Source organism: Dromiciops gliroides, chromosome 1, assembly GCF_019393635.1.
Source record: "Dromiciops gliroides isolate mDroGli1 chromosome 1, mDroGli1.pri, whole genome shotgun sequence".
Lineage (NCBI taxonomy): Eukaryota > Metazoa > Chordata > Mammalia > Microbiotheria > Microbiotheriidae > Dromiciops > Dromiciops gliroides.
Genome location: NC_057861.1, coordinates 718,342,905 through 718,356,436, shown reverse-complemented (window position 1 = coordinate 718,356,436; position 13,532 = coordinate 718,342,905). Strand labels below are relative to the sequence as shown.

At 37.9% G+C, this 13,532-nt stretch overlaps 1 protein-coding gene across 6 annotated transcripts in view; it reads left to right on the top strand.

Annotated features, from left to right (window-relative positions):
• The window catches only part of CNTN4 (contactin 4), a 1,173,040-nt gene that overhangs the window by 994,210 nt on the left and 165,298 nt on the right, over positions 1-13,532 (top strand). For all 6 annotated transcript variants that reach the window (XM_043978091.1, XM_043978085.1, XM_043978087.1 and 3 more), the window contains 2 exons: positions 5,484-5,620; positions 7,898-8,027. In XM_043978091.1, the coding sequence (XP_043834026.1) occupies positions 5,484-5,620; positions 7,898-8,027 (267 nt within the window). The remainder of the gene's footprint in view (positions 1-5,483; positions 5,621-7,897; positions 8,028-13,532) is intronic.

The window sequence follows — 13,532 nt, the reverse complement described above, 5'->3', positions numbered from 1 at the left end:
AGAAAACCAGTATTCAAGATCTTGGCTCCAACGCTTACTGTGTGACCATGGGAAATTAATAACCTTTCTGATCCTCAGTGCGTTATCAATATTGAACTGAGAAAGTGTTAAATAAACTTTAGAGTATCGTATACATGTGAATGAGTAATAATAATTATCCTAGGATACTATACAGCAGACAGGACACTTGAACCTAGGTCTTCTGGACTCTAAGGCGAGCTTTCTACCCATTTCACCATATTGTCTTTATGTGTTATAATAATATTATTATAAGCCTTAAGGTTCTGTCTGTCTATCTATCTATTTGTCCATCTATCAAACTATTTCTATACCTATATTTAAATTAATCATCATTGTTAAATATTATAGTTATAATTATTATAATTAATATCAAAATAATTATAATTAGCTGTTATTAATTACTAATAATCAACTCCTCTATATAATATGATAATATAGAGAACTGTAAGGTTTATAATATTATTGTTTATTTAGAGTACAAAGAAACAATGTGGTAAAATGGAAGTACAGCTGGCCTTGCAGTCAAGAAGACTGAGGTTTAAATAACCTTTCTGATACATACTGGCCCTGTGATTGGGCTAGTCATTTAACTACTCTTTGCTCTCAGGCAATTCTCTAGGAATGTAAGTTGCTGAGAAATTGCCAGACTCCTAAAGTAAATTCCTCACCAGTAGCACTATGCACTGATAAAATCATATCTCCAACTATGTAAATTATCTATCATCTGTCTATCCATACCTGCATGTATGTACCTATGTATGTATACATATACATGTGTATGTTATAGGACATCTTTACCTGTGTGTCTACCAAGTGCTTCTGTCTTGGTCCCAAACACAACTACTTCTTTCCCTCTAAACCTTCTTTTTTTTTTTTCTGGAGGGCAATGAGGGTTAAGTGACTTGCCCAGGGTCACACAGCTAGTAATTGTCAAGTGTCTGAGGCTGGATTTCAACTCAGGTGCTCCTGAATCCAAGGCCAGTGCTTTATCCACTGCGCCACCTAGCTGCCCCCCCTCTAAACCTTCTGACTTCATTTGATCATGTGTATAGCATTCACTGCTCAAGCAATTTTTCAGTTTTGAAAAGGTGGGGTTATCCCTGCCTGTCTTGTATTCTACTTGTGTAAAGAGATAGATAGATGGGTAGGTGCATAGGTAGATGGATAGACAACTAGGTGGAGCATTTATAAAGTGTTTTCTATATGCTAGACATGCTAATCCACAATCATCTCCGTGCCAATATGAAGGAATGGAAGAAAACAATTATCTCATAGGATCAGAGTCTTAAAGGTGGAAGAGAGTTCAGAGGCCATAGAGTCAAACCTCCTCATTCTACAGCTATGGAACCTGAAGCCCAGAGAGGCTCAGTAACTTACCTGTCCAATGTTACAGGAGGAGTAAACATCAGTGGCAGATTTCCTAATTGTGTACAAATTCTGTATCCATCACTCTGAATTCATTGCCCTCGATCTATTGTTAGGATTGTATCAATTGTCATTTTAACCATGGCTCTTGTCTTTGAAGTTTATAATTTCTGAAAGCATTTTACAAGATTTTCCCAAGGGATGAGTTAGGTACTGGTGTTATCTTGACCAACACACAGAAAAGCCATTGCGCATCCTTGAGAGGATCTTGAACTCTCTAACCTTGTTGGATGAAAGGCATTTAATCAGGTGGAATTATGCAAGATCTTTTCAATACTCTCTCCAGCTTCTTCCTTCATTTGATATATCAAGGTTTTTTACTTCAAATTTTCCATAATTTAAAAATAAACAATGAATGAGCCCAAATGTTAACGAGTAATCTATGCCATTTAAATATATCCCTGCCTCTTTGGTGTGTAGATCCTTCCTTTTGAATTGCAACTTGACTTTGCTTCCACAGTTACATTCGCCCTTCCCTTTTCTAAGTCCCTTTGAAAAGTTTGACTCAGTGTTTAGTATTCTTTTCTTGTTTGCCTTGTTTTTTACAGACTCTGCAGGGGGTAAATATTCAGTGGGTTGCATGCAAAATTAGGTGGATATCTGCCATCAGCCATAACAGGGTTATGCATCAAATTCCCCAAACAGAGCACAAAAAGGTATCTACCTCGTGAACTCCCCTTGGATTAGCAGTAGGAAGAGAGAGAACAATGACAGACTTTGGGCACATTTTTTTTTAGGCTAATGGCTATAAACCCTCTCTCCCCATTCAAGCTAATATTTATTGATGCTCTTTGTTTTTTCCAAAGCCTGTCCTTTCAACCTTCTCTCATCTGCAACTATACATCATCCCAATCTGAAAGGGATTTACAAAATTGTGTTTTGGCTTTTTTGCAAAACATGAAATTTTCTTATCTGATTATAGAAGGTAAAAGTCTAAAGCAACATTATGCAGAAGCCTGGAGACCTCTACTGGCAATACTATTTGTTAAATTATTTTCATGGTTGAGTATTATCAAAAATGGAAGATATCTCAATTCTATCTCATCACTAGTCTTTTCCCCTTTGAATTAAATTGTGGACATGCATATCTGAAACCTTGCTAAGTAAATATGGGGAAACCAAAGCATTTACAAATTTGTTGAAAAAAATTCTCAGAATTTTTTTTAAATCATATAAAACCTAGGATTTCAAAGGAAACAAATTATATTGGAATAAGATGGAATTTTTCCCATCCAAGTTCACAAACACTCTGAAATGAAGCCTGATGAACTTTCCCCAAGTAATACTGGGCTCTAATTGCTAACTAATAGGTGTGCACTGGTAGGTGTTATGCTCCTAGAATACTGTGAGCAATTAACGGTCCAAAAATAGCAGCCATCATTCGGTAATTCCCAACATTATTCTCCATTGTCTGTGACCTCAAAAGCTACTCCTCAGGAATATCTGATCAGTCCACTAGCCATGGAAGACAGATTCGTGTGCTGGCTAATGATGTAGCTGTCTTCAAAAGCATAAAGTTATCCTATGGAACCTGAAATTAACAATCTCTCTTTATTTAGAACAATTGAATAAGTAAATGCCATTGTTATATTCAGGTTTTCTTAACCATTTTTTGAGTCCCAGACCCCTTTGACAGTCTGGTGAAACCTGTGAACCCCTTATCAGAATACTGTTTTAAAAATCATATAAAGCACAAAATATGTAGAATTGCAAAGGATACTAATTATAATGGAATACAATGGATTTTTTTTATCCAAGTTCACAAATACTCTGAAATCTACATCCCCCAGATTAAAAATCCCTTGTTCAATTAAACCCCTTCTTTTGCAAATTAGAAAACTGGGTTAAGGAGTGGAAGTGATGTATTCAAGGACATACAAGCAATTAAAGATGGAGTTGGGACTTGAATCTGGCTTTTCCAGTGCCTTAGAAGGTGTTTCTTCTGCTACTTACTACTTTGAATAGCTGATATTAATGTAGTGCTTGGAAGTGTGTAGGGCATTACATATGTTATCTCACCGGAGCCTTGTGTTCTAAGTGCTGTTAGAATTCCCACTTTACAGATGAAGAAGCTGAGGCTGGCAAGCTAGGTGTCCCTAGAACTACAAGTGTCTCAGACAAGACACAAAGCTAGGTCTTCTTGACTCTAAGTGCAAGGCTTCATCTGCTACTCCTTTCTACTTCTACTATGCCATAGCAAACGTATAGAAAAGTAAAAAGCTACAAAGGAAGGGAATTTCTGAAGTTCATGAAAGTTTCCCCTCCCCCCATCCCAGAAAAAAGGCTCTATTAAAAATGCAAGTTCATTATAATGTTGATTTTGGGGGAGGGGCAGGGCAATGGGGGTTAAGTGACTTACCCAGGGTCACACAGCTAGTAAGTGTCAAGTGTCTGAGGCCAGATTTGAACTCAGGTCCTCCTGAACCCAGGGCCGGTGCTTTATCCACTGCGCCACCTAGCCGCCCCACAATGTTGATTATTTTTAAAGATGAAATAATTGGATAGTTCTGAGTTCAACCTTCTTAGTCAACTTCCAGGAAATGCCTATGGATCAACCCTGAATAGGGTTTTGTGAATGAAGAGGAGGAGAAATATGTAGAAATGAAGAGGTAGAATGAGGAAGATTTGGCTGTTGACTGGATACCTGGAGAAGGAGGACTCAAGATTGATGGGGGACCAGGGGAAGGGGAGTGGCATGGATCTGAAAATGTCAACAAGGAGGATTCTAAGTTAGCCATGTCCCTAGAAGGTGACGGCATGCAAGACTATAGTCTTCCTATAGTCTTGTTATACCCAGGGAGTGTTTCAGACCCAGGTAAATCACCAGGGTGAAAGATTGAATGAAAATTTGAACGAAAGAGTCAGGTCAGTTCATAGGCTTAGAGCTGGAAGAAAAAACTGAAAATCATTTCATCCAAGTCTTTCATTTAACAGATGATAAAACTGAGGCCTAGAAGTGACCTGCCCAGGGTCACATGGGAAGTAAAGAGAAGAATTGGTTAGTCAGTCAACAAGCATTTAATAAGGGTTTATGATGTGTCAAGCACTGGGAATATCGCTTAAGGAGCTCGCATTCGAATGGGGAAAGATGATACAGGAAAGGAAGCAGAAAGTGGGGGTGGAAGGAGACAAAGATACCCAGTGAGAAGGCATGGAAGAGAAAGTCCAAAGTTCAGCCTGAAAAGGAATGAGATATGGCTGGCCTGGGTGCCCACCTGAAATGGAGGTTCTGAGAGAAGCCACCCAATGAAAAGAGGACTTGGTGCAGAGGGTACTCCTAACCTGTGAATTCTAGGGCTAGAGTAAGCTTCAGAATGAAGAGGTTTCTGAGGAATGGTAGAGGAAGCCCTGAGGGCAACCTGCAGGGGAATGAAGCCTAGAATTTAAATTCAGGATCTCTGACCCCAAATCTAGCCTTGGCTCTTTCCTCTACATCATGTTGCTTGAATATAGTCTATAGGTTTCTACAGAGGGGGCAGGGTCAACTCCATGTATCTTATTTTTGGAAATTTTGGTGAATTTAGCAAGTAGAATACGTTGTATATACCTGTGTGTAAAAGAATATATGGATATATATGAATGTATGTATTATGTGCATATTAGTGTTTGTGTGTGTGTGTATATATATATATATATATAATATCTCCATATCTATATCTATGTCTATATATGTTAGCTCCATGGACTTTGGGGAAGTGGGCATGATGATCATTCTTCCAGGCTTAACATGAGAATACATGCATAAACACGCATTCACATACACATATGGTTCAGTAGCTAGTACAACTTTCTCTTCACCTAATTGCTGTCATACTACGTTGTTGCTCAGACACGTGGGATCTGGGCTGAGGACCATGTGTACTATCATCTTACAAATAGACTCCTGAACATTGAACATTAGTTCAGTATCTTTTAGCTTCATCATTCTATGAAAGATCATTCAAGAGACTGCAGGTAATGAAAAAGCTTGAATAGTGTTGTAACTGACTTCTCATGAGTGTTTGGCTTCTTTTTTTTATTTTTTTAAATCACTGTAGCTCAGCCTAACTGGATCCAAAAAATAAATGATATCCATGTGGCCATTGAAGAAAGTATCTTTTGGGAGTGCAAAGCAAATGGGAGACCAAAACCCACATACAAGTGGTTAAAAAATGGTGAACCATTACTAACTCAGGTAAGAAGACTGATGACAATGGTTGTGTGGAGGGCAAGTTTAACACTTAACACTGCCATACTTCTATGAGAATGGAGGAATCACATGATATTTCCAATATCCACAACTGATTGACATGACATGACATGGCGTGGCATGGCATGGCATGGCATGGCATGACAGCAACAGAGAAAATTAATAATGTTGCTAAAGATCCTGGCACATAGTAGCTACTTAATATTAACTTACTGTGTGCATGAAGGATGCAAAGTGAGTAGCAACCTGATGGAGCAGATGGAGAGTTAGCCTTAGAGTCAGTTCGAGTCTTGTCTCTTAGACCTACTAACTATGTGATGATGGACACGTGACTGAGAAGTGGCCTAGGCAAATCTCTAGGTACATAAGTTAGAGATGGGTTGCCAGTCTTCGTTGGTGAAGGAACATTCCATACCAAGAGTTCCTCACATTATAAAATCACTTTGGTTTATAGTTCTTCTGTGTAAAACATTGTTCTGGGTACAGAGGTGAAAAAAATCAATATTGGAAAATAATTCATACCCTCAAGAGGCTTACTTTTTTTTCATGATATCACTTGATGGCAAGTAGGTGGCAAAGTAGTGTGCTGGGCAAAGGATGTAAGTCCAAATCTGGCCTCAGACACTCACTTGCCTCAGGCAAGAGAGTTAGCCTCTGTTTCTGTTTCCTTGTCTCTAAAATGGTGATAATAATAGAACCTATTTCTCAGGGTTGATGGATGAGATGATATTGATAAAGCACTTAACACAATACCAGGAACATGGTAGGTACTTAATAAGTATTTGTTTAAAAGAAAAAAAAATGTAACTGGAAAATAATAAAATACTTTTATAATTAAAAAAATAAAAGAAAAACAAAACGTATAAAAAGGTAAGTGAAGATAAACCTTTATACGAATGGGGGGGTGGTGGTCCAGAAAGAAGAATTTAAGTCCTTTTTCATTTGACTACAGCACATATCACTTTCTAGGCAAAGAAAAATTGGTGTGATAACATTTAGAATGGAAATCGAAATATAAGGAGGCCCCAATGAAAGATCCCAAATGAAATCAGGGAGCCTTAGGGTGAAGAACGATTGTCCCGATTTAATTTCCTATGCTATATTTTCAAACTGAACTTCAAAAGTTAAAGGAAATTTGACATTTCCTTGGGTCTTAAGGAGCGAGCCAATTTTTCACGTTGGAATTTTTTCCCACATAGGCCACCCAGGGAAAGGGCTCTGCTCCAAGCAATGGTATGAAGAACAGCCTAAAGATTAATGCGATACAAAAGAAAGGAAAGAGAAAGAATTGTTTTACTTTCCCCTGCCCCACACACTCCCTTTCTTTCACCAGAGGGGATCCTGTCAGTCCCATGATTCTCTCGATTATAAAGCCAAACGAAAACAAATGGCTGGCATGAAGGTATGAAGGTAATGGCATTTTTCTCCCTTTGCTTAATGTGAGGGAACATAGATGCCTAGATTTGATCAAAACCTAATAAGTGTCTACCTGCACTAAATTGCCCCCCTACAGCAAAGCAAAATCCAATGTTTTCTTCATGTTACTTATTTATTTTTTTTAAATGGCGGCTCTCTAGGGAAGCAGGAGGAACTACTTTTTTGCACTTATGAAAATGAATAACACATATCACGTATCCTTGGGCTGATAAATGAGACTTGAGTTTTTTGTTCCATACACTAATTTTACATGCTTTGTGTTGGCCACCAGCAGATGGTCCTGAACTTAAATCATGTTAGTGGCAGAAATGAAGTAAGGGACCATTAAATTATTAACATAGACTTTTTTTTTAGTAAACTTCAGCCCATATTAAATGTTTCTTTCTACACCATCTGAGATGATTGCATTCCTATTAACCTTCTAAGTCATGGCCTCCAATAATTTGAGTGTTTTAAATGCCCTAGACGGTAGAGTTGGCTGCATTTTTTCCAAGCTCGTCCAGAACCTGAGAATAGAAAAGCATTTTAAATTTCACGTTCATCTATTTGGAGGGGATATTAATCTGAATGGTTTCAGTATTAAATCAATGAGAACTCAGGAGAGTACTACAATTTAAATTCCATTTACCAGCTGATGTACTGGTGATTCCATTTAGCATCTGACCTGACACAAATTCAGTTGACAGACAAATAGATCATGAGATGTAAATTGCTTGTATGACTGCCATTTTCTTCTTGTTTTGTCCCCCTCGATATAATATAGAGTATGATGGTTTCAAGGCCTGAGTTGTAGAGGGTTATATTTACTTCTTGGTGTTTTTACAGGACAGAATCCAAATCGAGCATGGAACCCTAAACATAACCACCGTGAACCTCTCTGATGCAGGCATGTATCAATGTGCAGCTGAAAACAGACATGGAATTATCTTTGCCAATGCAGAGCTGAGTGTTATTGGTGAGTAATTTTCTTTATGAAGAAAGAAATATAATTTAATTTATTTTTAAAACATCCTCCCTTCCCAAATAAACATAGCATTTGCCAAGCTTAAGTGTTCAAGCCAAGAGACGGCACAAAGACATTCTTCAGGCAGAAGATGGGTTGCTTGAAGAATGCTCCATATGGTCTTCTAGCAAAGCAAACAGACCCATTTCTTAATATATCTTCCCTCCCCATCCCACCCTCAACCCCAGTGATTTCTGTTGGAAACACAGAACATTTACTGCTCATTTTTTGTGCCTCATTTGACCTCAACCAAGTGAAAGATATGAATTATATTGGAGTCAAAAGACCCAAGTTCAAATGTTGGCTCTGTTCCTACCAGTGTGATCTGGGGAAATCATTTTTGCTCTCTGGGCCTCAGCTTCACAATATGTAAAATGAAAGGATTATGTAACTCTACTCTTACTCCACTTTAGAGGGAAATATCATGAAAAAAAGAGGAAAAGTTTTGCATTAGACTCTACCAAATAAATCTGTACTATGGAGGCCAGCAAACTTTCCTCACTCTTTACTAATATCCGTTTAATTGGCACAGACAGCTCTGAAAATCTTCCATATGTATTCTCCATTCTGTATTTTAGCCATGAGTTTGTTTAGTAACCTGGCCTACTTTCTCACCATCACTTGACAAGTGTCCATTTTAATATCAATTTATTTTAGTATGTGCCAAGGCCAAATATAATAAGGAAGATAAATTCACTAGGGGGCAGAGGCTATGTCAACAGCATGAATTCATAGCTAAATGATTTCACTGCTCCTTCAGATTTCTGTGCATCTGTATCCCTTGATTGGTATAGATATGAGTCTGTGATAAGGCCATAAAACATTAGCATAATGGTCAACATAATGGATATATTTTACCCAGATATCTACAATTTGATAAACTCTAGAATCCTGCTGATCAGTCACGAGGTTGTTGCAAGTGATTGGTCCTGGCACCTCAAGTTTCTGTCCTAAAGTTAATTTAATTCAACTCCATAAGCTTTTGGTAAGTACATGTTGTGTGAGAGAGACAGTGGTATAATGGTCAGAGTACTAGATTGGTAGACCTCAGCTGAAGATTGGTCCTCACAAATGTCAGATCTGTTACCTTGGACAAATAACTTTAACTCTGAGTGTCCCTGATAACTCCCTAAAATTAGAAATGACAGAAAAAGTGCTGATCTGCATGGGGTAGCATAAGTTCCTAACCCCAATCACTGATGAAATCATAAGGGGAAAAAAAAAACCTAACTAACAAATATATGCCAGACACTAGGAAAATAAATACAAAATCTAAACAATGCCAGACTTCAAGAAGTTTACATTCTACTGAAGGGGAGAATATATATAGAAGGATAAGTTAGTATAAAATGCAGACCAAATAAATTCAATCTAATTTTAGAAGAAGGAGGCAGCTAAGTGCCTCAGTGGATAGAGCACTAGGGAGGGAGTCAGGAAGAACTGAATTCAAATCTGGCCTCAGACACTTGTAACTTGTGACCCTGATTAAGTCACTTAACTTCTGCTCGCCTTAATTAACTGGAGAGGGAAATGGAAAACACATCCAGTATCTTTGCCAAGAAAACCCCATGGACAGTATTGGTGCGATATGGTCCATTGGGTCATGAAGAATCAGACATGATTTAGTCACTGATAAACAACAAAATTTTAGAAAAAGGGAAGAATTTTAAACTAGGGGTGAGGAGATCAAAAAAGGTCTTGTGAAGGAAGAGGACTTGAAATTTGTCTTGAAAGGAGTGAGAGGTTCACTGAGGCAAAAGTAAGAATCTAGTCTGAAGGAGAAGCCCGGCGAAAGCACAGATTTGGGAAATGGGATATCTTCTTGCCAATATGGCAAGAGCCATCACCTGATTGAGGAGTGGACTCTACTGAGATGCAATAGCAAACACAGAAGTTAGAGGAGATGGCAAATGTGAAAGTTTTCAAACTTTATCTTCCCTTCTCCTTCTATTCTGCCCAGCTTAAAACAGGCCTGGTTGGGGGCAGCTAAGTGGCGCAGTGGATAGAGCACAGGCCCTGGAGTCAGGAGGACCTGAGTTCAAATCCAGCCTCAGACACAGAACGATTCCTAGCTGTGTGACCCTAAGCAAGTCACTTAACCCCAATTGCCTCACCAAAAAAACAAAAACAAAAACAAAAACCAGGCCTGGTTGGAGAAGACAAAACTGTTGACTCTAAGAGCCCAGGGGACTGTAGCTGCTCAGGAAATAACCGATAGTTCCATTCTTCAGAAATCCACTGAGACTACTGATAAGCTCAGGCCCATTCAGAGGCCTAAACATATGTGTTTCTCACCTTATAAATAAAAACAAAACTGAAGACATTTACACATGCCTGCCTAGCCTTCTCTCCCTAAGGGCACATGAACATTCCTCCAAAGTGTAGTGGGTTTCTCCTTTAAATGGAAGGGTCCCTTGTACAAATAGAAATCAACAACTGGCCCAACAGTTTGGGAAAGTACCCATTGGGTAAAATGATCTCAACCTGTGGGTGTCCTCACACTGTCCTAAAATGAAAGATTTTATCACCACAGATTTGCCTCTGTACTAGACCCAGATGTCTTTCCCAATAAATGTTGTAGGGAGAGATGAACTGAATGAATTCTTAAGGAAATTACTGAAAAGCCTTCTGTGGAAAGGAGACCACTTTTGAATTGTGAACTATGACTTAGCTCCTCTGTTTTTCATAATCCCTAATGATGTCTCCCAACTTAGTCCCCAGTGTGGTACCCATAGCATCCAAATACATAGATAGCTTTGACTATCTAAAAAAAAGTTTCTATGGAGCAGATTTAATTCGGGTACTTTACAGGTTTTCATTGAGCGAACAAATGTATAATAGTGTTAAAGGGAACATGCTAGGCATGGGGAGGGAGCATCATAAAAGGATATAGGTATATTAAGTTTGGAAAAGAGACATGGCTCTTGCCAATAAGGAATTTACAATCTAATTAGGGAGACAAGATTTATGCAGGTTTCATAAAGACCATGAATTTCTGATTATCTTATTTCATCCTATTAGATTGTAAGCAGATACTAAATCATTTTACTTTTTTTCTTTCTTTTTTTTTCCCTTTTTCCTCCTCTTCCTCTTTTCTTTTCTTGAAAAGAGTACTGGCTTTGTGATATCTATTACTTGTATGATAATTGAGCAAGTCACTTAACATTCCTGGGCCTTAATTTGCTCCTTTGTTAAAAGCTGGGATTGGTTTTAGATTATCTCTAAAATCCTTTCCTTCTCAAAATTCTGTGATTCATCTTTTCATCCCAATACTGAGACAAAGTGTGTTTTACAACATCAACATTTAATAAGCATTTACTGAATTCATCCAATACAAAATTAGCAAACAGCAAAAGGCAATGTGCCAAGTGCCGAATGAACAGTAAGAAGTGGTATAGGATTTATAAGGAGGGAGAGATTAATATTTACTATGCAGGTCAAGAAAGGCTTCATTGAAGGGAGGGTAGGCCTTGAGGGATGGGTAAAATTGGAAGAGAAGATGACTGAAGGCACTCTGGTTAGAATGTCAAGTTCATTACCCCACAAATAATAATCACTCAAGAGCTAATGGTTTAGTATAAAACCAGATCTTAATTAGTGGATAATAAATAGATTACCCTAGCTGGAATGAAGGTTAGAAGATGAAATTGGAAAATTAGGTTGGAGCTACATTCTGGAATCCAAAGAATATTTCACATGTCAGGCATGGGATTTGGCATTATATTCTGTTTCAACTCTGAGTCCCCTCTCCCATATAGCAAAAGCATTATTCAGTTAAAAGAAATATTTGAATGTCTGAAATCACAATGTCTAATCTCCCAAAATATGAACAAATAGGGCATTTAACTTTGGGAAAGTTCACAAATTTTAGCCATGTTTGGATAGGCTTATGGTATAATTGTATCCAATATCACATGTATATAAATTCTCCCTGCCAGTGTTTTTCAAGGAGTAAAAGTCAGAATGGTAAAATTCTCAGGGGTAAAGCCTATATAAGTGGTGATTACCTCTGTGAGTCATGAATGAGGCAGCTTTCATATTGACCAAAGGGGAAAAAAAGTTTAATGTTTTAAAAGGTAATGTTGGGCTCGGATATTGATCATTCTTCTGGATCCTCCAGAGTCATAAAGAAAATTTCCTCTAACTCTCTGGGTGGGGAGGAATCCCCCAAGTCATGAATAAGAAATGCAATGATTAGGATGCATAAACTTGATAAGCTTTTACCTTAATCGTGTTTTATGCATTCAGTCTAGGTATTTAATGTGCATATGACATATCCATATTTGATGGATTGCAACTGCTTACCTCCTAAATAATTAACCCGGATGCTAGACTGAATTAGATCAGCAAATAGAATGCAGATATTTTCACCTTTAGGTCAGTCATTTAGAAAAGGCCTGGCCATTAGTAAAAGGGGTAGAAATTGGAGGCCCTTTGCTAGTTGTAACTGGGGTTTGGAAATTGCTTGTTTATTATCTTCTCTATTGGATATGTATCCAAACCTTAGTCATAGCCCTGGAGGTTAGTACTAATTGGAATTTCTGTGAGTGATAGTTCTGCTAGATATTGACTGAACCAACAAATCTGAAAGCTTCTGATTAGACATATATGCTGCATCATCGTCATCACCCTCATCCTATCTATAGAGCTTTAAAAATTTCAGAAAATTTTGGTGTACATTATCTCATTTGATTCCCAAAATAGCCCAGTTAAGTCATCACCACAGATAATTTCTATTCCACAGATCAAGGATATTGTGGCCTAATGAGGGGTGATTTGCCTAAGGTAACGTGATTAGTGAATGTCTGAGATGGAATTTACTGACTGTCTGAGATGGAATTTATCTACTGACTACAGGTCAAGTTTTCTTGCCACTACCCATACTGACCCACACATTGTGTACGCTGCGTACCCACTCAATGTTCCAATAAAATTGATCCCTTTAGATAGATCTATAGTGTCATTTTACCTGCTGTTCTATGTGTCTACTGTGTATGAATGGTTTTTCAAAGCATAAAAATCAGTATTGTATAGTTGTTAGAGGTGCCACCATTGCGTGGTGATTATCTGAGTGATGAGTCACTTAATATTGAACAGAGATTGAGGGTACTCCCTCCAGTAATGTAGATAGAAGTCTATTCATATCTGAACATCTTGTTCAACTTTCATCCATATTTTCCTATAACATTTATGGATGTATGTTGGGGTAGGAAAGGGAAAGAGTTCTACTTCTTGGGCTAGAGACCTTCCTTTTGTTCTTTTGACATTAGGTAAATACCAGCGGAGTATAGATACTGTCTCTTAGTTATACCTTGTTCTTACCAAGTGTCAAGTCCATCTTTATTCCCAATCATATCCTTTAAACCACTTCCCCTATATTATTATTTGTTTTTAATATTTTAAAACCTGTTCACAATTACCATGGACCTCTCCAATGTCCTTTGAGTGATCTTCAAC